This window comes from Anolis carolinensis, chromosome 6 (assembly GCF_035594765.1).
Source record: "Anolis carolinensis isolate JA03-04 chromosome 6, rAnoCar3.1.pri, whole genome shotgun sequence".
NCBI classification, from domain to species: Eukaryota; Metazoa; Chordata; class Lepidosauria; order Squamata; family Dactyloidae; genus Anolis; species Anolis carolinensis.
The window spans coordinates 97,398,408-97,420,582 of NC_085846.1; the positions used below are offsets into that span (position 1 = coordinate 97,398,408).

Consider the following 22,175-nt stretch of genomic DNA (forward strand, 5'->3'; position numbering starts at 1 on the left):
CAGATTTTAAATGAACATTACCCTTTAAGATTCTCTGCCTGAAAGTACACACTTGAACCTAGAACTTTTTAGTCTTTTCACATATGATAAATCTTCTACGTTGTTCACAATTTCTAGTAAAATGTTGAAATCAGATTTACAACATTGAATCTAACATGTTGAAATAACATTTAACAATGCTCTAAACCAGGGGTCCTCAAACTTTTGAAGTGGAGGGCCGATTCATGGTCCCTCAGATTGCTGAGGGGCCAAATTATCATTTGAAAAAAAAAACGAACAAATTCCTATGCTCACAGCACATGTTTTATTTATAGTGCAACCCCCCCCCAACAATCATTTATTTACAGTATTTACTACATTTATACTCCACCCTCTCTCATCCCGAAGGGGACTCAGAGCGGCTTACAAGTTGTATGTACATACAATATATTATATTATTAGCATAGCACAATATTAGCATTATATATTACTTTATTGTACTATACCATTATACCATAATATTATTAGTAACATTACATTTAATATATAATATATAATTAATATTATTATATTATACAATATTATTATATTGTATTATTATTATTATTATTATTATTAGCCGCCCTGAGTCCCCTATTGGGTGAGAAGGATGGGGTAGAAATACTGTAATAAATAAATAAATATTATATTGTATTACATTATAATATTATTATCAATATTATATGTATATGCAGTATATTATATTATTAGCATAGCACAATATTAGCATTATATATTACTTTATTGTACTATACCATTATACCGTAATATTATTAGTAACATTACATTTAATATATAATATATAATTAATATTATTATATTATACAATATTATTATATTGTATTATTATTATTATTAGCCGCCCTGAGTCCCCTATTGGGTGAGAAGGATGGGGTAGAAATACTGTAATAAATAAATAAATATTATATTGTATTACATTATAATATTATTATCAATATTATATGTATATGCAGTATATTATATTATTAGCATAGCACAATATTAGCATTATATATTACTTTATTGTACTATACCATTATACCGTAATATTATTAGTAACATTACATTTAATATATAATATATAATTAATATTATTATATTATACAATATTATTATATTGTATTATTATTATTATTAGCTGCCCTGATTCCCTATTGGGTGAGAAGGATGGGGTAGAAATACTGTAATAAATAAATAAATATTATATTGTATTACATTATAATATTATTATCAATATTATATGTATATGCAGTATATTATATTATTAGCATAGCACAATATTAGCATTATATATTACTTTATTGTACTATACCATTATACAGTAATACTACTAGTAACATTACATTTAATATATAATATATAATTAATATTAATATATTATACAATATTATTATATTGTATTATTATTATTAGCCGCCCTGAGTCCCCTATTGGGTGAGAAGGGTGGGGTAGAAATACTGTAATAAATAAATAAATATTATATTGTATTACATTATAATATTATTATCAATATTATATGTATATGCAGTATATTATATTATTAGCATAGCACAATATTAGCATTATATATTACTTTATTGTACTATACCATTATACAGTAATACTACTAGTAATATTACATTTAATATATAATAAATGTATATATAAGATCAAATGTTCTCCACTTCTACTCTAAATGATCTACCTGACTGCATTTTTCTAACTATAACTTTTCAAGTGTTCTTGACAATTACTCTTTTAAACAACATCATTTCTAGATTGCCCTGAAGGCTACTGCAAAAATGGAGGGACATGCAAGAAGGAATTAATTCCTGTCTGTCAGTAAGTTTATTACTATTTTCTGTTTCAGAACAGTTTTTAAAGACCTACGGGATTGGCTAGTCAACCCCAGGTTTTCATCTTTGAAATGTTGGATAGTATGTAATGAGATCTGAGTGAAGTTTCTTTGGTGGTCCACATTGGAGATTCTGGGAGGTGTAATCCAAATAAGCATATTTTTTTCATCTCTGGTCTGTGGTAGTATATGTGCTGTGGGGGAGGGATTTTGAAATGCGATAGAAATAGCCTCCCTTATTTTGTATTTTGATCATATCATCACTGGTTTTTGACTCCCAAGAAATTTTCAGATGGGCCAAAAAAAGCATACCTAATCCTATATTAGTATTATGGAAATACCTTAAATCTAATATTCTAGATTATGTTTCCATGGCAAACTTATTTTAGGTTATGTTTGCATGCCAGCTCATGTAATGCCTTCAGAGCTTTTAGTTGTAATTTGTTGTTACAACTTATTACAACTTAATTAATAAATAATAGCCCGGGGCTATGTTGCAGATGGGAGAGCAATGAGTCACTGACCAGGAGGTCATAAGTTCGAGGCCCGCTCGGAGCTATGTTTGTTTGTCTTTGTCCTGTGTTAAAAAGGCATTGAATGTTTGCCTAATATGTGTAATGTGATCTGCCCTGAGTCCACTTCGGGGTGAGAAGGGCGGAATATAAATGATGTAAATAAATAAATAAATAATGTATATTTTAATATATTTTGGATTTCATTTTCTTCTGCTAAGTATGAATTTATGTATTTGACTCATATGTGTGCTATAAATTGCCTCAAAACTGATTTCCCGGTGATAAACATTAGAAACATTTAATAATAACAAAATATGTACATATAACTTGTTAAAGATGGCACCTATAAAGTTACATGAAGTCCACCATGTATAGATCCATTGGATATCTTTCTGTTTTTTCTTCTTAGCACTTCTAAAACTAGGGCAGCATGGATGCTATTTAAAGTTGAATTCTCTTGGATTGATTACAAACCTGGGTGAGGTTAAAATGTCAGTTCTGAAAGCAAAGAAAGACAGCAAAAATATTGATGGAAAACTTCAGTGCCTGATATTTTGTGTAGAAATAAATATATAATTTCTTATTTTTCATTGCCTTTTGCATGAAGAAAATCTATACAAATACAGGATGTTGGTTTTCTACTTAAGTATTCATGTATTCTCACTGTTATGTCTTACCTGAAATCATTATGCCGCATCTACTTTACACTCAAAATGTCTGACATTACAAAAAAACCAAAAACTGAATAGTAAGTTGCAGTAATCAGCAGAAAATGTGAGTGGTCAGCTTCGTTTTTAATGATATTTTAATAAAGAATGTGGACCAGACAGACAAAATAATACATAAGGATTATAAGTGCTGTTCTATAATAAAGTGATACCTCTATGTTTATCAATAACTTAGCAGGCTTTCCATAACATTTTTTCTTGTAGTGTTGAGGTTTCTGAAAAACTGTATGTTTGTAAATCAGGGTCTAAGTAAGAGAAAGATGAGACTAGTATGGCGTAGTAGTTTGTGTGTTGTGCTATGTCTTTGAAGACTGGGGTTCAATTTTCTGCTTAGCCATGGAAACCCATGGAACGATCTAGTGTAAGTTACATACTCTCCGACCCAGAAAACCCTATGAAAAGGTCACCATAAGTTGGACATTACTTGAAGATATCTAATAAAAATAAAGATGCAGATACTACTAGTGATCCTAAGAACATGATTATAATGATGATGATGGTGATGATGATGATTATCATCATCATAATCATCTTTATTTTTGTATCCCGCCTCCATCTCCCCGAAGGGACTTGGGATGGCTTACATGGGAAGAAGCCAAATATAGTTCAAATGTAACAACATTAAAATTAAAAAATGTAACAGCATCATAAAACAGTATAAAACAAACAACAATATGATAGAGTATAAAACAGCCATCAAACAACAACCAGTGACCTGAAATAGTAAACAGTTTTTGGGCTCGGGCAGGTGGCCTAGTGCAAATAAGTTGCGAGGACAGGGTTGATGGATAAAGTGCAAATGTCAGATGGGAAAATTAGGGATAGAGGACAATATAAAGTAGAGCACTATAACTCTGGGTAGAAAACAGTAGTAGAATGCAAGGACTAGATTTTGGGTCATAGATGGGGCCAAGGTTTTCTGGGGAACTGCCTAAGGCACAGTGGAACATCCCCGTTTTTAGCTCTTTGTGAAAGATGGGCAGGGTGGATGCCAGCCCGATTTCGTTGGGGAGAGAATTCCAGAGCCGGGGGCCACCACCGAGAAGACCCTCTCTCTCGTCCCCACCAGCCGTGCTTGTGACGGGGTGGGAGCGAGAGGAGAGCCTCCCCAGAAGATCTTAGAGATTGCACAGGTTCATAGGGGAAGAAACATATCCATTTTCTTTGTGACTGGAATTGCCTAAAGCCAGATTTCTCAGTGGTTAGGCAATAACTAGCTCCACAGCAAATAAGGATGTGGAAATCCAAGGAGCATGTGATAAAAATTCAGTTTTTCGGGAGACATGGACAGAATCAGAGAACTGAGTTTGTGGTTATGAAACTCTGAAAGAGTTGACAGCACTTAAGGGAATGCATGTCTCCCTAGAGATTTGATTTGAGTATAGCACAGTATTTCTGTCTGTTGAAGTGTTTATTTGTGTCCCAGTTATGCTTAACCTACACATGTTTACATCAGCTCAAATATCTTAAAATATCAATGAAGTTCCATTGACCTCCTTTCAAAGAAAATATAAATCTAATAAGCATTGCATGCCTACAACTACCTACCATTCAGAGTATTGGGGTAACAGTATTTTAAATGCCTATCCCACATTATAGTTTACTAATTTTCATCAAAATAAGACATTATAATATTTATTTATTTTAAAAAAAAATACTACAGTGGCCCCATGTTATTTTTTTACCTTAGTCCTTACCAAATTTTGTGATGAATAATCCCAGTAAAATCAGTGGGTCGTTTTTCTAAAAATGTGCTCAGGGCACTCGACTGTGATACACAAAATTGCACTTAATGATAGATAAGTGCTATTATTGTTAAAAGATGGGATGAGACATTCCTGATGTTAAATATCAGTGCCATTTATCTTTACTGCACTAAAATATGAACAGTGAGCAGCAACTGCCTGTGAAATACATTTCGAGCAATCATTCCATATAATCATTTAAAAAAAAATGCACAGAGAGGATCATTGAATGAATTCGAATAATGACACAGGATTGCCAAATTGAGGGTCATTGAACTGTATTTTAAATTTGTGCTGCCTTTAATGGGACTTGGGGTTCTAAATCTAAAAATGACCTCAGATTTGCACTGTCATGTACGGTTTTTCACAACTTCCTTGCAGAGTTAAGAATAAACAGTAAGAAAACACTTAAAGTCATCTAATGGACTTTCGAATATTTTAATTTGCTTATGTGAAACACAAAATCTGTTCAAAAGCTTTTAAAGAAATGACACTGGAACATTAGAATCTACATTTAGTTATAGCTGAATTGATATCAAATTTGTGAAAGAACTGTTCCTGGTACAACATTTTTGTTGCATATTTAATTTCAGCACCCAAATATACATTAAAACAGCAAGAATATTGGGGGGGGGGGGGGGAATTCAGCATGACCCTGTGTACTTAAACTGAGAAAGAGATAAAAGAGATATTGACAAGCTGGAAATGTCCAAAGGAGGGCAACTAAAATGATCAAAGGTCTGGAGACCAGGAATCTCTACGAGAATCATCTTAAAGAGCTGGGCATGGTTAGCCTGTAGGAGAGAAAGTTGAGAGGAGACCTGATAGCCATGTATAAATATGTGAAAGGATGCCATAAGGAAGACGGAGCAGGCTTGTTTTTTGCTGCTCTGGAAACTAGGACTTGGAGCAATGGGTTCAAATTATAGGAAAGAGGATTCCACCTGAATATTAGAGAGAATTTCCTGACTGTTCAGCAATAATAATAATAATAAATAATAATAAAACTTTATTTATACCCTGCCACCATCTCCCCAACGGGGACTCGGGGCGGCTTACATGGGGCCATGCCCAGAACAGTACAATATAGCAAAATATAAAACAACATATCACAATACAATTAAACAATACAATAAATAATCATATACACTGCAACACTATATATATATATATATATATATATATATATATATATATATATATATAAAAAACAGGGCGGGCCGCATGAGACACTTAATCTCTGCCTCAGAATTTGGTGGAAGCTCCTTCTTCCTTGGAATATTAATAAAGCTAACATCTTGCTTCAAAAGCATATATGCGTGTAGATCAGCTAGGTTTGCCAGGATGCAGCTAGGAGACCTTTCTTGACCCTTTCATAGTCCTGAATCATGAGGAAGGATGAAACTTTGAATCTAAAATAAAACAGGATGGAACACAGTTATAGACAGATTAGATAGATACAGGGCAGCAAAGTTGCCATTCTGTGGCATACAGGCTCTGTTGAGGATACTGTATTATATCCCCTGATGTTTAGGACTTTTTTTTCTTTCTAGAAATAAAATCTCCTTTTAAAAAGTCCTAAAAAGGTATCTTTCGCTGGCCCCACCCTGTAACTCCTCCAGGAGCAGTAGCAGGATACCATTCCTTCCTGCCAAATGTTAAAGATGAACTTCCACATCACACAGTCCATCCACAATTACACTTTCTTTACTAATGAAAAAAACAAGTGACTTCTTCCAAAGCTTTTGCATTTCTTGTTCTCACAACATACTGGAAGAGGCCAGCAGCCCACCATCCACAAGCAAGCAAACAGCGATGTCCCCTTATTATGTATGATCCAGAAAGTATTAGGTATTGGAAAATCAAAAAGATTCAATACTAGAGAGAGGCCTCCCAGGGCAAATTTAATATTGGATATTCTTAGCAATATTTGTTCAAAGTGGGTGTGCCTTGGCCTTCCTCTGGAGTTGAGAGAGGTGACTTGCCCATGGTATTCAAACCCAGGTCTCCCAGAATCATGGTCCAAACCTCAAACCACTATAATATGCTAGTTCTCTTTTGAAACTGTAGAAAGCAACACCATTCCAGATCCTTCATAGTAATTGTATTCCAGATCCTCCAGCTTACTGTGGTTTCTGCATGTCTGAAACTATAATAGTGAAAAAGCCAATGTATTTGAGGATATGGTATGCTATTGTTCTGAAGGTCTCCCAGGTGACCTCTTCCTTTTAGGGTAGCATTTTTCTATAAAGGCCATGGACCAAATTTACCCAGAGATAGTGCTTTGACCCAGATATGTTCCACTGTTGGTTAGTAGATGGGTGAATTCCTCTGTAGAAAGAAGTAGAAGAAAGTTCTTCCTTTCTGAAGTAGTTTCAAAGTCAAGCCCAGCAGCTGATGAAAGAGATAGGTATCTTTTTGTATAGGATTTTTGAAGCTGAGAGGGAGAGGCACTAACTCCTGTACTGAGAGTAACCATAGCAGCACATTCTAAATATTTCCTCAGGCATTCCTGCTTGTATTTTATCAGCCCTGTCGGATTATGTGGTATCAGAGCTGGAGTTATTTTTAGAAACAGAGCCAAATAATTGAATCCTTAATGCAAAAGTAGTGCAAGCCTGTTCGACAAGGAAAGGAAAACAGTAGAGAACAGGGGAAAGTGAGAAAGTCAAAAGCCTTGAAATATGACTGAGGATGAATTCATCTTGGAGGGCTGAGGTTCACACAATCCTTTACAGGACTCTGGAGTTAGCTATATCAGTATTTCAGATGCTGAAAACATAGCAGGGGTTGTCTGAAAAATTGCCTGCATTTTTGCTTATATTCTCACAATTTTAAATTGTGCTCAATGAGGCAAAAACATAGGCCTATTTATAGGATGGCAGGCTTCTCCTGGAAGGAGGCAGATGGCTGTCAGCAATGGAAGGGACAGAACTTGCATTTGCATCCAAAGTGACCCATTAGATCAAAAGGCTCTCCTCCCAAGGGTTTGTTTTTTTTTGTATGTGTGTGTCAGGAGCAACTTGAAAAATCCAAGTCACTTCTGATGTAAGAGAATTGGCCATCTGCAAAGATGTTGCCCAGGGGACACCTGGATGTTTGATGTTTTTACCATTCTTGTGGGAGGCTTCTCTCATGTTCCTGCATGGGGAGCTGAAGCTGACAGAGGGAGCTTACCTACCCTCCCTGGATTCGAACCGCTGACCGGGACAAGGGTTTAACCCAGCGGTTCTCAACCTGTCGGTCCCCAGATGTTTTGGCCTTCAACTCCCAGAAATCTTAACATCTGATAAACTGGCTGGGATTTCTGGGAGTTGTAGGCCAAAACACCTGGGGACCCACAGGTTGAGGACCACTGATTTAACCCATTGTACCACCAGGGTCTCCTCCTCCATGATGTCTTTTATCTTTGTTTACTACAATTTAAGGTGCAGATCAATGAGACTTAGGAAGAGAAGAGACATTCTGGGGGAACAGATTGCAAATGCAAGTTTAATTCGAAAGGTTATGTCTTATGAAGCCTTCCTTTTTTCCTTAAGAGAAAAAAATATTGAAGATGACATGGAGGCTGTTTTTCTGAAAGGAGATGGATGTGTTGTTCTCCTTGTAAAAGAGAAGCTTAATTCATCATTTACTATAGTTCTTCTTTTACAGCTATAGGAGACTGTAGATGTGAGTATTTAAAGGGAAATTTTAGATGTATGAAAATGTCATTTTCGTTTCTTTCTCTAAACCCCACAGTGTTTTCATCTTATTGAAGTGTCAGATTGTCGGTTTCCCTCCTTTTCCTGTACATGACATTTTGATATGCATGTCTTCCTACTGTATAAGATTTAAAACATGTTTCCTAATGTGCATATTTTAATGTATTTTCCTTATTGTCTGAAGTGTGTTTGCATGCATGCATTTTTCAAATTGATGCAATTTTGATCATGTCCATTTGTTTACATATAATTAGAAAGGGGGTGAGAGAATCTGGCATAAAGAGGGTTTTTTTCCCCAATGACAGAAAATGAAAAGATATGGACAAATCATGAAGGCAAATCAATGACCACCATGAAGGATACTTTTCACATCTCCATCAACTATGCTTTTGATGTTTGTGGGACTGTGAGAAGTGTCCTTTTTGAAGATCTAAGGGCCTGAGCAAGCTCAAACAATGAGATGGTTTAGCCTGAAGCTGAGCCCACCTCTGCCACAGGGGTTTCTAGACTCAAGTGTGGTTAGATTCAGTCTAAGGGTATACTTGTTATCATTCATGGAACCAATCCACCTGTAAAAGACTCCAACATGGGATTTCCACATTTGGAATTGATTATGGAGTACTAACCAGAGAAGGAAAATGAAGGCCAGTGTGATGTAATGGTTTGAACATTGGACTATGATGCTGGAGACCAGGATTTGAAGCCTTACTCAGCCATTGAAACCATTGAGTTACATTGAGCAAATCACTCTCTCTCAGCTTTAGAGGAAGGCAAAGGCATACCCTCTCTGAACAAATCTTGCTGAGAAAACCCAGGTTCACCTTAAGGTCCTCATAATTTAGAAATAATGTGAAGGCACACAACAACAGGTCAGAGAAGGGGGAAGTTAAATCCACTCTAAAATCAGTAGATGCCAATGAAACTCTTCAGGCATAAGGAGTTCAGCAGAGCTTAAACCCATTTAGCTTCTTGTGGTTGTACCTAGATTTTCCAGATTTTAGTTGTACTGTGGGTCCTCAATATCTGCTGGGATTTGGTTCCAAGCCAAAATCTGTGGATGCTCAGGTCCCATTATATACAATGGCATGTCTTATTTAAAATGGTGAACAACTTGAAACCAGCAATGGAAAGAAATTGAAGTTTTGTGAATTGGTAGAAGGGTATGCATAATGCTTGGCATGCAACAAAATCAAGATTTGCTTTTTTGTAGTCTTTTTATTATTATTACTTTCGAGTTGTGATTGGTTGAATCTGTGGATGTAAAGCGAATGGATATGAAGGACTGACTGTAATTATTTCATGGAAGGCAAAGCGAAAAGCTTTCTGTAGATTTATGATAAGGCCATTTGTTTTCACATGAATCAATAACTGGTGATGGTGTTGATTTTGACCATATAGGACATCTGTCTAGATTCATATAGATTTAAAGAAATGACATCTCTCATTTTAAAAGAAAATGCAATTTCAGGAGTTTTTACAAAAACTGCCTAGTTTAGTCTTCAAATAGAAGAAAATGCTAAGTGTGTTTACAAGTCTATATAAAGCAAGGAGTAATCAATACTTCGATTTAATGTCATACATTTAATGCCAGTGTACAATATTAAACTGTCCTTAACACGGTCTAAACAGCTCTAGCTATATTTTTGGGGGAAAAGGTCACTTGCTATTGGGAAGAGAAAGTGAAGATTTGTACCAAGAAAGAAATGTATTATCTTCTGCTCTGTACTTCTGGCCCAGCAAGCTGACCTCTGACCAGCCCATCTGGCCCTATTAGACTCCCTGTTGGTTCAAGAGCTGTAGGCTTTCTTGCATTTCTCTGATCGCACTTTGCCAATTCTTCCTGCTCAACCAGCATGAACGCAGCTCTCTGAAAATTAAACTCTTTATGCTGTTGCTAGGTGGCAGAGGCACTGCCTAACACATGCAAAATCTAGTAAAGTAGAACTTCTTGAACTTTTCCTGCCAGAGTATATTGTTGACAGACTGGTACAGCTCCTTGAATTTTAATTTCACCCACTCACCATCACATATTCCCACACACAAAACCAGGGAAGTTTCCCATTACAGCACTTGGAAGTGCTGTTTATGTTTACTGCTAATAATTGGAGACCAGTTTGAATTTCTGCTTGTAGAGCTGTAACCATGAATTATTCCCACATTTTCTTTTCACCATTGGTGTCATATGTGATCTTACATCTTAAAAAAATTGATGCCCTAGAGGGAAATGCTTGCACAGTAGTCTACAAATCTCATTTTGGTGTTCGGGTTTTTGCTTGCAAACAGAAATTTGCATAACCCAGTGTAACAGCAGAGGAATTATGCACCAAAAGTAGCAGATCTGAAGTTACTTGTCAAATTGCATTGTAACACTTACTTCTTGCCAGGTAGAGAAAAATGGTATAGGATTTATCTAGTACTTAGCCGGCAGTTATCCAGCTTCAGGGCAATTCCACTCCCTTTCCTCCCAAATTTCTGAAAACATTGCCAAAATCTAGAATTCAGGCATGATTTATATCAGGTAATGGAAGTTAAAAAAAAAGCAATTGCTAAATCAGATTAAATGTGATATACAGTTTTTGATTCCTAGGTGGTCCCCAGGGCCGGCCCTAGGCAATTTTCAAATGTAAGCAAACAGTGTTTTGCCCCCCCCCCTCTCCCAATGCAGTGAGAGTGAAAGAAGAGAGCCATGGAGATTTCTCCAAAATACCGAGCCTTTACTGGAGGGAAGAGGCCCAGCTTAGGGAAACCCGGGGCATGTTGCTGTTTCCTAGAACTTTTGTTTGCCTCTGGGCACCTCAATAGCATCCCCAGGGGATTGACGCCTTCCGCATTTGTGTAGTTCGCATATAGGTTCAGCCACCCCTGGTGGTTCCACATCCATATAACTTGGGGACTTATATTGGGGACTGCAATATCAAATGGTGAAAATAAAGACACTTGGACTCTCAGCTAACAGCTAACATTGTGTGTTTTGGGCAGGCTTGTGTAATACATAACAAAGGTGCTTGGAAATGTTTAAAGAAAAGACATCAAGCTTCCATGTAGTCTTTTTATTAACTCTCCAAATAGGACATGGCTGTCAAAAATATAGTCTTGTCATTTTTGGCTTGAACCGGGGGGGGGGGGGGGGGCAGGAAGACATCATACCAACCTGAGAGCAAGGAAAATAGTTCCATCTTGTCTCCTGTGCCATAGCAACATGCTATGCGAATTTTATATACATGTATATATGTATGTATGTATGTATGTATGTATGTATATATACATATACATACAATAATTTATAAATGTATAATATATTGTATATATTTATAATATTGATAATAATATTATAATGTAATACAATATTATACTAATAATAATACAATATAATAATATTAATTATATATTATATATTAAATGTAATATTACTAATAATATTACCATATAATGATTTAGTACAATATAGTAATGTATTGCTTATATTGTGCAATGCTAATAATATATTGTATGTACATTTGATTTGTAAGCTGCTCTGAGTTCCCTTCAGGGTGAGAAGAGTGGGATATAAATGTAGCAAATAAATAAGGAATATATCCCTCTAATCCTTGTTGATCCTTTAGTTAGGAAGACTGCAAAACTTCAGTTAATTACTCTGTGAATAAATGTGGGTGCATATCCCAAAGACCTCCTTTATTTCAAATAGCAGATGGTTTATACTGTGTGGATATTTAGTGTGTTTTATGCTACCTTGGTTATTTTGAAATAAAATGTGTGTGTGTGTGTGTGTTAAAAATCCTTTTATGTGTTTATATTATTAAGGTTTATGCTGAAGTCACCTTTTCAGGATTCATGCAAACAGGTTCCATTGGAATTTTAGTATTCATATTGCACGCTTCATAATCCTAATTCCTATAGAGCTAACAGATCAACAGAGGATGCTATAGCCATTTCACTCCACACTGCTCTGACCCACCTGGAACGATGGGGGAACTACCGGTATGTGAGGATGCTTTTTGCAGAATTGAGTTCTGCATTTAGCACAATCCTCCTACATAGACTGGTATCTAAATTTATGGACCTTGGATTGTCATATTCAATCTGTTCTTGGATTATGGACTTCATGTCTGGATGTTCCCAGAGGGCTAGATTCATACCTCTTCAGCTCTCATTCCCAACACTGGGATGTCACAGGGCTGTGTGTTAAGTGCTCAGCCTTACAATTTGTACACATATGATTGCACCCCTGTTTATCATAGCAATATCATTATCAAATTTGCCGATGATGCAACCATGGTGGGGCTTATCTCTGAAGGGGATGATTCTGCCTATCGGGATAAGGTGGATCGGCTGTTCTCATGGTGCAGGGGCAATAATCTGGTTCTTAACATCAATAAGAGCTAGGACCTTATGGTGGGCTACAGGAAGAACAGACCAGATATCCAACCCTTGATAATAAATTGAGACTAAGTAGAATGGGTGGCCAGTTTAAATTCGTGGGTGTCAGTGTTCAGGGGAATCTGACCTGGGACACCTATATGGCAGTGTTGGCCCAGAAGAGATTGCACTATCTGAAACTTGTAAGGAACCCACAACTGACTGAAAAACTACTGATGACTTTGTACCACTGTGCTATAGCGAGTGTCCTAACCTAGTGCATCTGCACATAGTTTGGTAACTGCACAGTGGCAGATAGGAAGGCGCTCCAAAGGGTCACCACTACTGCACAGAGAATCATTGGTTGCCCTCTTCTCTCTTTGGAAGAATTTAATATATCCTGCAGCTTAAGAAAACTCAGAACATTCTTAAGGATCCATCTCCCCCAGCATATTTTCACATGGTTTCAAATTGATGTGGCATTGGAGGTTGTGCAATGGTGGATGGAGCGTGGAGGGACGGGTGCGTTGTTTTAGTGATGTGTGCTGGGGAAATCATTTAATTTCATTGTACAATGACAATAAAGTTATTCTATTCTATTCTTTCTCACAATGGGAGAATATCAGCATCTAGGAGCTTGTAGCTGTCACATGTCCATGTTGGAGTTCCTGATGTTCTATTCTATGTTTGTAAACAAAAAATCTAACAAACATCTGCAAACTGCTAGAAAAATCATATTAGCCTGAGTTCCCTTGTAGCCCTACTACCCCTTGCAAACAGCCCCAATCTTGAGAAACCCTTTAAAACTGCCCATTTTCCAATGAATCCAAAAACCATAAATATAATTGGGATAAGTTGTACTGGAAATGGTAGTATGGCCTGGTCATGGTGAGTGGATTGGCCTTTACCACTCTTTCCGCTTATCAAAGAAATCCCACGATATCCCAGTTGTGAGTGGTGATTTTATTCTATACAAAGATGAATCTACTATGTTAATGTTTTGGCAACAGTGCTTCCTTTTCTTTTCAAGTTCATGGATGCCACAATGAGAATAATCGCAAAATGTAGTCTCATCCATCTAAGCCAGGGGTCCCCAAACTTTTTAAACTGGGGGCCAGTTCACGATCCTTCGGACCGTTGGAGGGCCGGACTATAGTTGGCCACTGAGCAATAATAATAATAACAACAACAACAATAAAAAAGAGTTGAAAGAGACCCTTTGGGCCATTGAGTCCATTCCCCTTCTGTCTTTGTGCACCGAAAGCACAAGCAAAGCACCCCTGACAGATGGCCACCCAGCCTCAATGTCAATAATAATAATAATAATAATAATAATAATAATAATAATAATAATAATAATAAAGAGGGTTGGAAGAGATCCCTTGGGCCATTGAGTCCAACCCCCTTCTGCCTTTGTGCACCAAAAGCACAAGCAAAGCACCCCTGACAGATGGCCATCCAGCCTCAATGTTAATAATAATAATAAGGGTTGTAAGAGAAGAAGAGACCCCTTGGGTCATTTAGCCCAACCCCCTTCTGCCCTTGTGCCGTGGGGGCCGGATAGATGGCTTCGATGGGCCGCATCCGGCCCCCGGGCCTTAGTTTGGGGACCCCTGATCTAAGCTGTGTTGATCTTTCCAAATATCTTTCCCTCTCCCCAGAAAAACCACAATTGTAGGTATTTCATATAAAGAAATGGGAGAGAACAAAAGGAAAGGTCGTTGGATCTGTCTACGTTTCTTTTTGAATTCGCTAAGTAGAAAATGTCATGAGAAAATGTAACATACGCTTAAGTTGTTTATTATTAAGCCACCATTTTAGGAGTTATGGAGCTGCTTGCTTTTGCCCTTTAACCACCTCAAAGTAAGCACATCTGCTTCAGCTTTAAAAGTGGAGTAAAAGTTATGCTTTCCTAATCTCAACATGTACGCCTTGTCTGTAGGCTCTACAGTTTAATTCTCCACTTTCTAAGTCTTTAGATTCCAGTGAAGTTGCAATCTTCAACAAAGTCCACAGTTTCTTCACTATTGCTTTACAAGGTTTCCCGAAACAATGTCTGTGCTCTGCTTCACGTACCCAGGAGAAGCAGTTTGGGACATATGGTGCAGTTTTTCAATCATATTAACACAAAGTTATGAGAGACCGCAAAGGTTGTCCAGTCCAACCCCCTACCACAGAAGAACAATCCAAGCACTCCTAACATAAGGCCATCCAGTCTGTTTAAAAAATTTCCAGTGTTGTTTTTACAGAGTCATAAACTAGTGCCTGTATTTTAAGGGTTTATAACCCTACCTTTCCAGAATGTCTCACTGCTGTTGTCTTGTTGACACGCCAATTTTTATAAAATGTGAAAATAATGGCTCAGCATTCTATCCATGGTAGTTTCCAAAATCAAAAGCCATACATCTTTTTCAGCCAGGTATGCAGGTGGTGACTGTTCAAAGCAAAAGTGGGAATCAGCCCACTAAAATTGTACTCTGAGACACCAACTAATTTGCTCAGTCTCACCACTAAAACACCTCTCTTTACATAATATTTTTTAAAACTTTAGCATTCTGCATCTGTACCATTTTGCTGGAGAATCCTATGTATGCCTAGGCTAGGACTCAACAAATAGTGGAAATTAATTCCATGTATTTTGGCATGTCTTTCCAAAACAGCCATTTATGCTACATGATGGCAAACCACATTTTGAAATCAAATGTATAAAGCAGTTTCTCAGACCCCTTCTACATTGACATATAATTATGATTATCAAAGTAGATAATCCAGATTATCTGCTTTGAATTCGATTATATGAGTCTATACTGGCATAATCCAGTTCAAAGAAGATAATCTGGATTTTATATGGCAGTGTAGAAGAGACCTCATATATCATGGAAATATAACCACATTCATAGGGAAACATAATGGATCCAGGCACAGGCAGTACATAATTTTATCATGTAGGATTGTTGAACTTTAACCCATGATTTTGATTCCCAGTGTATTTATACAAAATTTGTTTTTTCCATACTTCAATATTGCTACTCAGGCAGAAAAAGTAAAGAAGTTGTAATTGGTACATGTTAAGCAGTATACATTGAAGCCCAGCTTATTAAGCAGTTTATATTTAGGTGAGCTTGTCTTACTATCAGATACTGGGCTTCATTTTGCAGCCTTGGTAGTCCACTAACTAATAGAGGCATTGTTCTTTCTTGATGTTATTAGCTGTCAGGTCAGCTTTTTTTATAATTTTTATTTATGAGTTTTGAAATGCATAAAAGAGAAAACACTACATACACTACACAATAACAAAGACAACAACCTAAACAACAACGAAAATGAAGCAAACAAGACAACAAGACAACACATAACCGGACAGATTTGCCTTCCGACCCTTTTGCATGACAACACCCTTTTCCCCCCCTATCTGCGGCTCGCTTGGTACCCTTGGGTCCCAAGGAGGTCGGTATAATTGCCTTTAATTGGTATTTTCTTTGTTCATATATTCTTGCAAAAGGGACCAATTAGTCACACTTCTTGAAGCATCGTCCTGTTTTATATATTGAGTCAGTAAGTCCATATTTTTAATATCCATGAGTCTTAACAGCCAGTTTCCCTTCGACGGTATTTCTTGTGCTTTCCATAGTTTAGCCAGATTTATCCTGGCTGCCGTCACCATGTACGTAAAAAGTTTTTCCGTATTCTGATCCATCGGGAAGTCCGTTATTCCTAGTAGGAAATATTCTGGTTTTAAGTCAAATTTCTTTCTTATTATCTTTTCCATTTCCTTATGTATAATCTGCCAAAAATTTTTCACTTTCTTACAATTCCACCACATGTGCAGAAAGTCCCCTATATGCCTCCCGCATTTCCAACATTTGCCATTCCCTTTTCCCTTATTCATTTTGGCCAGCTTATCCGGTGTTAGGTACCACCTGTAGAACATCTTATACCAGTTTTCCTTTATTTCTACTGCGTATGTGTATTTGATGTTTCTGTTCCATATTCTTTCCCATTCTGACATACTTATCGTACGGCCCACCCCTCTGGCCCATTTTGTCATAACATCTTTAACCTGATCTTCTTCCATATCCCAAATTAGTAACTGTTGGTACAGTATTTTTATGATTTTTTAATCAGATTTTAACATTCTATCCCAGCACGTGTCTTTTTTCTCAAATCCTATTTTCTGGTCTCCTCTGTAACTTTCTTTTAATTGCCAGTAGTTAACCATGACATGGATGGTTCCAGTTGTTTAATTTCTTCATAGCTTTTCAGTCTACATTCCTGATTTTCTGCATTTAGCAACTGTCTGTATGTTAGCCATTTTCTCCTTGGAAGTTCCCTCATATGTTCCGCTTCCATTGGCGAGAACCACATCGGAAGCTTGGTATAGAATCTTCGTTTATATTTGTCCCACGTTTCTATCAACGCCGCTCTTATATAATGGTGTTTAAAGTTCTTCTCTTTTTTACTTTTCTCCCTCCATAGATAGCTGTGCCATCCTTTATTTAGATGATATCCTTCCAGATCTAACATTTTTTTATCTTTTAGATTTGACCAATCCCTGACCCAGCTTAGGCTCGCTGCTTCATAGTATAATAGTAAGTCTGGGAGCCCAAGGCCTCCTCTCCTCACATCATCTTTCAGGTATTTGAAGGCAATTCTGGCCTTTTTACCCCCCCCCCCCCCCCCATAGGAATTTATTAATTTCTTTTTGCCAATTTTTTATGATTTTTTTATTTCTCAGAATCGGTATGTTCTGGAATAGAAAGAGGACCTCAGGCAGAATCTTCATTTTAATTGTTGCTATCTTCCCTAGGAGGGAGAGTTTTAGTAATCCCCACCTATTCATTTTATCTTTCATCTCCTTCCATCTCTTTTCGTAGTTATTTTTTTTTTTGAGTTGAGCTGTCAGGTCAGCTTTGAGCCACCTTATCACATTGAGAAATTTCCTAGTCATAGGACACTTCAGCCTCTATTCAAACATGGAGAGGTACTGAGCCCATCACATGAGTTAAAGTACTTTTGGCAATCATGCATGGTTGCAAAGAGGCAGAAGTGTCCGGAAAAAAGGGAACTTCAGCAATCTACCCCTTTAACAAGCACCTATATCTTTTTTTCTGAAGGAGTCATGTCATTTCATGATGAATCCAAAGTATCAAAGATATAAAACCAGAGATTGAAAACACATACTGTTTTGGACTACAACTCCCAGAATTCTCCAGCTGGTATGGGAAGTCATAATCCAGACAAGTAACCCTTCCGGGCCTTGTATAAAATACGTTTGCAATCTAGTAACTTTTTTGTTACTCCCCCCATCATCTATCCTCCAGACTGTTTGCTATTTTATGTCTCTGCTCCCCGTGGTTTTATCTTTTATATCTTATCTTTTTCTCACCCCAGGTTTTAACTGAGTGTTCATGCGGCCCGCCCTGTTATATTGCTTTTTTGATTTTGTGTTGTACTGTACATGATTATTTTTGTATTGTTGTAATTGTATTATGATATGTTGTTTTTATATTTTGCTATATTGTATTGTTCTGGGCATGGCCCCATGTAAGCCGCCCCGAGTCCCCGTTGGGGAGATGGTGGCGGGATATAAATAAAGTTTTATTATATTATTATTATTATTATTAATGAAATAAATAGCATTACAAAAAATGTTTAAAAAATTCCTCAGTTATAGAAACAGAGATAAAAGGAGCTTTATTCATTAAAGAACATGTTTCCTCCAAGCACTGGAGATCTACAAATTTCTAGTGCTTTTAGCAATTAACTTTTAGCAATTCTCTGAAGGAAGATGAAAACCAATTTTAGTGAAAGCCTATGTACTTTGTATAAGAAATTCACACTGTTTGAGGCGGCAAAACTTTTATAGTCTGCAACTCCCACAATCCCCCAGATAGGTTGGATAGTAAACAGTTGGATATGGAAAATATGTGACTATCATGAGAAAAATCTCCCACAAGGATGGTAAAACATCAAAACATCCGGGCAGCCCCTGTGCAACGTCCTGCAGACAGCCAGTTCTCTCACTCCAGAAGCGACTTGCAGTTTCTCAAGTCGCTCCTGACATAGTGAAAAAAATAAATAAATAAATAGTGGCAGAAAATGGAGGGGCAGGTGAAAAGGGAGAAAAGATGTCTTTGTGTCTGTTCATATGTGTGTATGTGCAAAGGAGGGCTCAGCAATTTTACTTTTCTGGAGCACAATTGGCCACGCAGAGTGGAGGAATTTGAGGGATTGTATTCCAATAAGGTAAATTTCCCAATTCTCTTTCATGGTGCTATAGAAACAGCTCCTTTCAGTAGACAAATGTCTTAGTTGAGCCCTGATTCGTCTTCCAGATTGCTGTGAAAATTGACAAGAAGCAGAATGAATTTCCCTTGTCCTAGGCAAATGTGTAAAGAGATCAGTTCAATCACAGTATAAATAATCCTGTAATTTAATATTCAGTCCAATTTCCTTTGTTCTGCGTAGAAAGGGTGCAGGGAGAGATTAGTTCAAACAAAGTGTAAATGAATTTGATATGTAGGCCAAAAATGATCAATTTATTTTAGGTGTTTGAAACCATCTTACTTCTACTGCTTAGAGTTTGCCTTGCAATTTCACTTTCATCTCCCTTTCCCAACATTTAGACATTTATACAAGGAAAAAAGATGATGAAAAACCATCTACCCCATGGTTCTTTCTCACCTATTCCACATTGGAAAGTGCAGAGATCTTCCTTATCCACATTATATTTCCAGTCCAGGTGCTCAATCAAAAGAGGTAGTAAATATATCTAATATGGTATCTAATATGCAGCACAGCAACATTGCCCTCTTCTGTTTGAAATGGGACTTACTCCAGTGGCTTTTATGAGGATTCAAACGCTTGAACTTGGGTGGAAAGGTTCAAACCATACAATTTTCCTCTAAATGCTGTATGTGCCCTTCACATAATGTCCAAGGTGCCTACCAACATGCAAAGTAATATGGAGATGAACAGTTTATTGTGTAAAAACACAGCAGAGAAATAAATAAATAATTACATTTCCAGAGAAAACATTCATACTAATAGTAATCAACTAAAATATATATATTCTTCTGGCTTTGTTTCTTTAATTCACTGTTATTTATTTATTTATTTATTAGTGACATTCATATCCCGCCCTTCTCACCCTGAAGGGGACTCAGGGCGGCTTACAAGTCATATGTACATACAACATATTATTCGTATAGCACAGTGGTTTCCAAACTTATTTGGCCTACTGCCCCCTTTCCAGAAAAAATATTACTCAGCGCCCCCTGGAATTTTTTATAGCAATTAAACAGAAAGATATATGTATTAATGTTTCTACCTTTTTCATAAAATATAGTAAAGGTGTAAATTAGAAACATTGAAGTTTGAAATTATGAAATTATTTTTTGAACTCAGAATAGAAAGGTAATACAGTTATTCATCGCCCCCAAATGCACCTGTGGCCATCACCGCCCCCCTGGATCACTGCAGCGCCCACCAGGGTGAGCTAACAGTGGTAAATGTATTCTACCACTGTAGCAAGTTTCATGAAGATAGCTCAAAAAATGAGGGCGGGAGAGTCCCCTAAAGTTCCCCACAGTGCTGTTTTTCGCTATTGCACTTGCACATCCGCCATTAACGAATTAATTACAAATATTCAGAAGTTTCAGAAAGTTTTGAATTTTTTGCTTAAAAATTCGGAAATTACTTTAGAAATGAAGGTTCTAAACTCTCTACTTTCGAAGAGAGTTTAGAACCATTTTTTTCCTAGCTCGCACATGCCTAGTAGCTACATTCTGTGGAATCCTGTGGTTTGCGGTTTGTTCTAGTACTTGAACTCTTTGGCACAGGATTCAAAAAGGTCCAACAGAACTACAAATTCCAAGCTTCTATAGCAGTGGTTCCCAACCCTTGGACCTCCAGATGTTTTGGACTTCACCTTCCAGAAATCCCAGCCAGCTTACCAGCTGTTAGAGACTGTGGGAGCTGAACTCCAAAACACCTGGAAGCCCAAAGATTGGGAACCACTGTTCTGTAGGAAGGAGCCATGGAAATAAATGTGATATCCAAATGCTATAATTGTGTAATGTGAAAAAGAAACTCATTGGGAATCAAAGTCTCAATCAGTGAGACTCAAAAATAGGTGTGAATGGATTTCTACTACATATGTTTTGCATTTATGCAAGGAGAAAACTTGTTCAAAATCCATTGGTTTTGTCACTGATATGAAATGTAAAAAGAATGTACTGTACATGTTCTAGTGAATTGAATGTGCAGCCTTCTTAAGTCCAGTTTTAAAGGTACAGCCACAGACATTATTGTGTGATGTTGTTGTCTGTGGGAGTAGACGAATTTACATTTGCAGGGCATGACAAAGTGATTTATTTTCTCCAATATATACTCCAATCCACCTGGCAGGAGTAATGTCCTGTGCTGGCAAGTTCCAATTGGAACAGGCTATTTCAGCTGATAAGGACACCATACTGAGATTTTTTCTTAAGGGGAAAAAGCTTTGCATTTTATCACATAAATGTTTTTTCCCCAAGATATGTGATATAATTCCTACAATGAAAAAGCATCATTGTTCCACCCTATAAAATGCCTGTTTAATTTTATCGAAGCTTTGCAGATTCATTCACAGAAAGGATGTTCAGAAGGTAAACAACAGCGAGAAGCAGACAGACAGCATTCATGGATTGGGAGGAATGGTCAATCTATTTTCTAGCACAGAAACATCTCTAAATAATGCAGGACCCTTTCTGAAGGTCCAGTTATTTTTGTAGGCAATAGAGTCATGATAATTGGAAAAATTATATCACCACTGCAACCTCAACTTTTAGAACAACTGATTTCAATTAATTTTTTAAAAACCAGAAGAATGCCAACTTATAGATCTAGCTAAAGTAAAATAAATAATTGTGACACCTTCTAACTGAAACCATTAATGGGATATGAGGCTTTGGCACTAGTTCAAGCCAAGAAAGAACTTGTGCTGATTCCATTACATGCAAAATCGGTAAACAAAGGCTCAGCTGACCAGGATATTGTGGGTGGCTTGCTGGCTCAGTCATTTGTTTTCATTCTCATCAAATCAAAACAAACAACCACCTACCACTTGCTCACTAATTCATTGTTTTCAGATTTTTCATAACATGAATAAAACCTGAGGTATAACCGAACATGCCTGAATGTTCGCATTGTAGGGTGGAATACAATTTCAGTTTAAAAACATGGAAAGTAGAGAGAATTATTAAACAAACATTGATTTGTCTGTCTGGTTGTCT

At 36.9% G+C, this 22,175-nt stretch overlaps 1 protein-coding gene across 1 annotated transcript in view; it reads left to right on the forward strand.

Annotated features, from left to right (window-relative positions):
• Nucleotides 1–22,175, forward strand: part of malrd1 (MAM and LDL receptor class A domain containing 1) — a 225,812-nt gene that overhangs the window by 178,097 nt on the left and 25,540 nt on the right. The window contains exon 28 of the mRNA XM_062984307.1: nucleotides 1,776–1,839. Coding sequence (XP_062840377.1) covers nucleotides 1,776–1,839 — 64 coding nt within the window. The remainder of the gene's footprint in view (nucleotides 1–1,775; nucleotides 1,840–22,175) is intronic.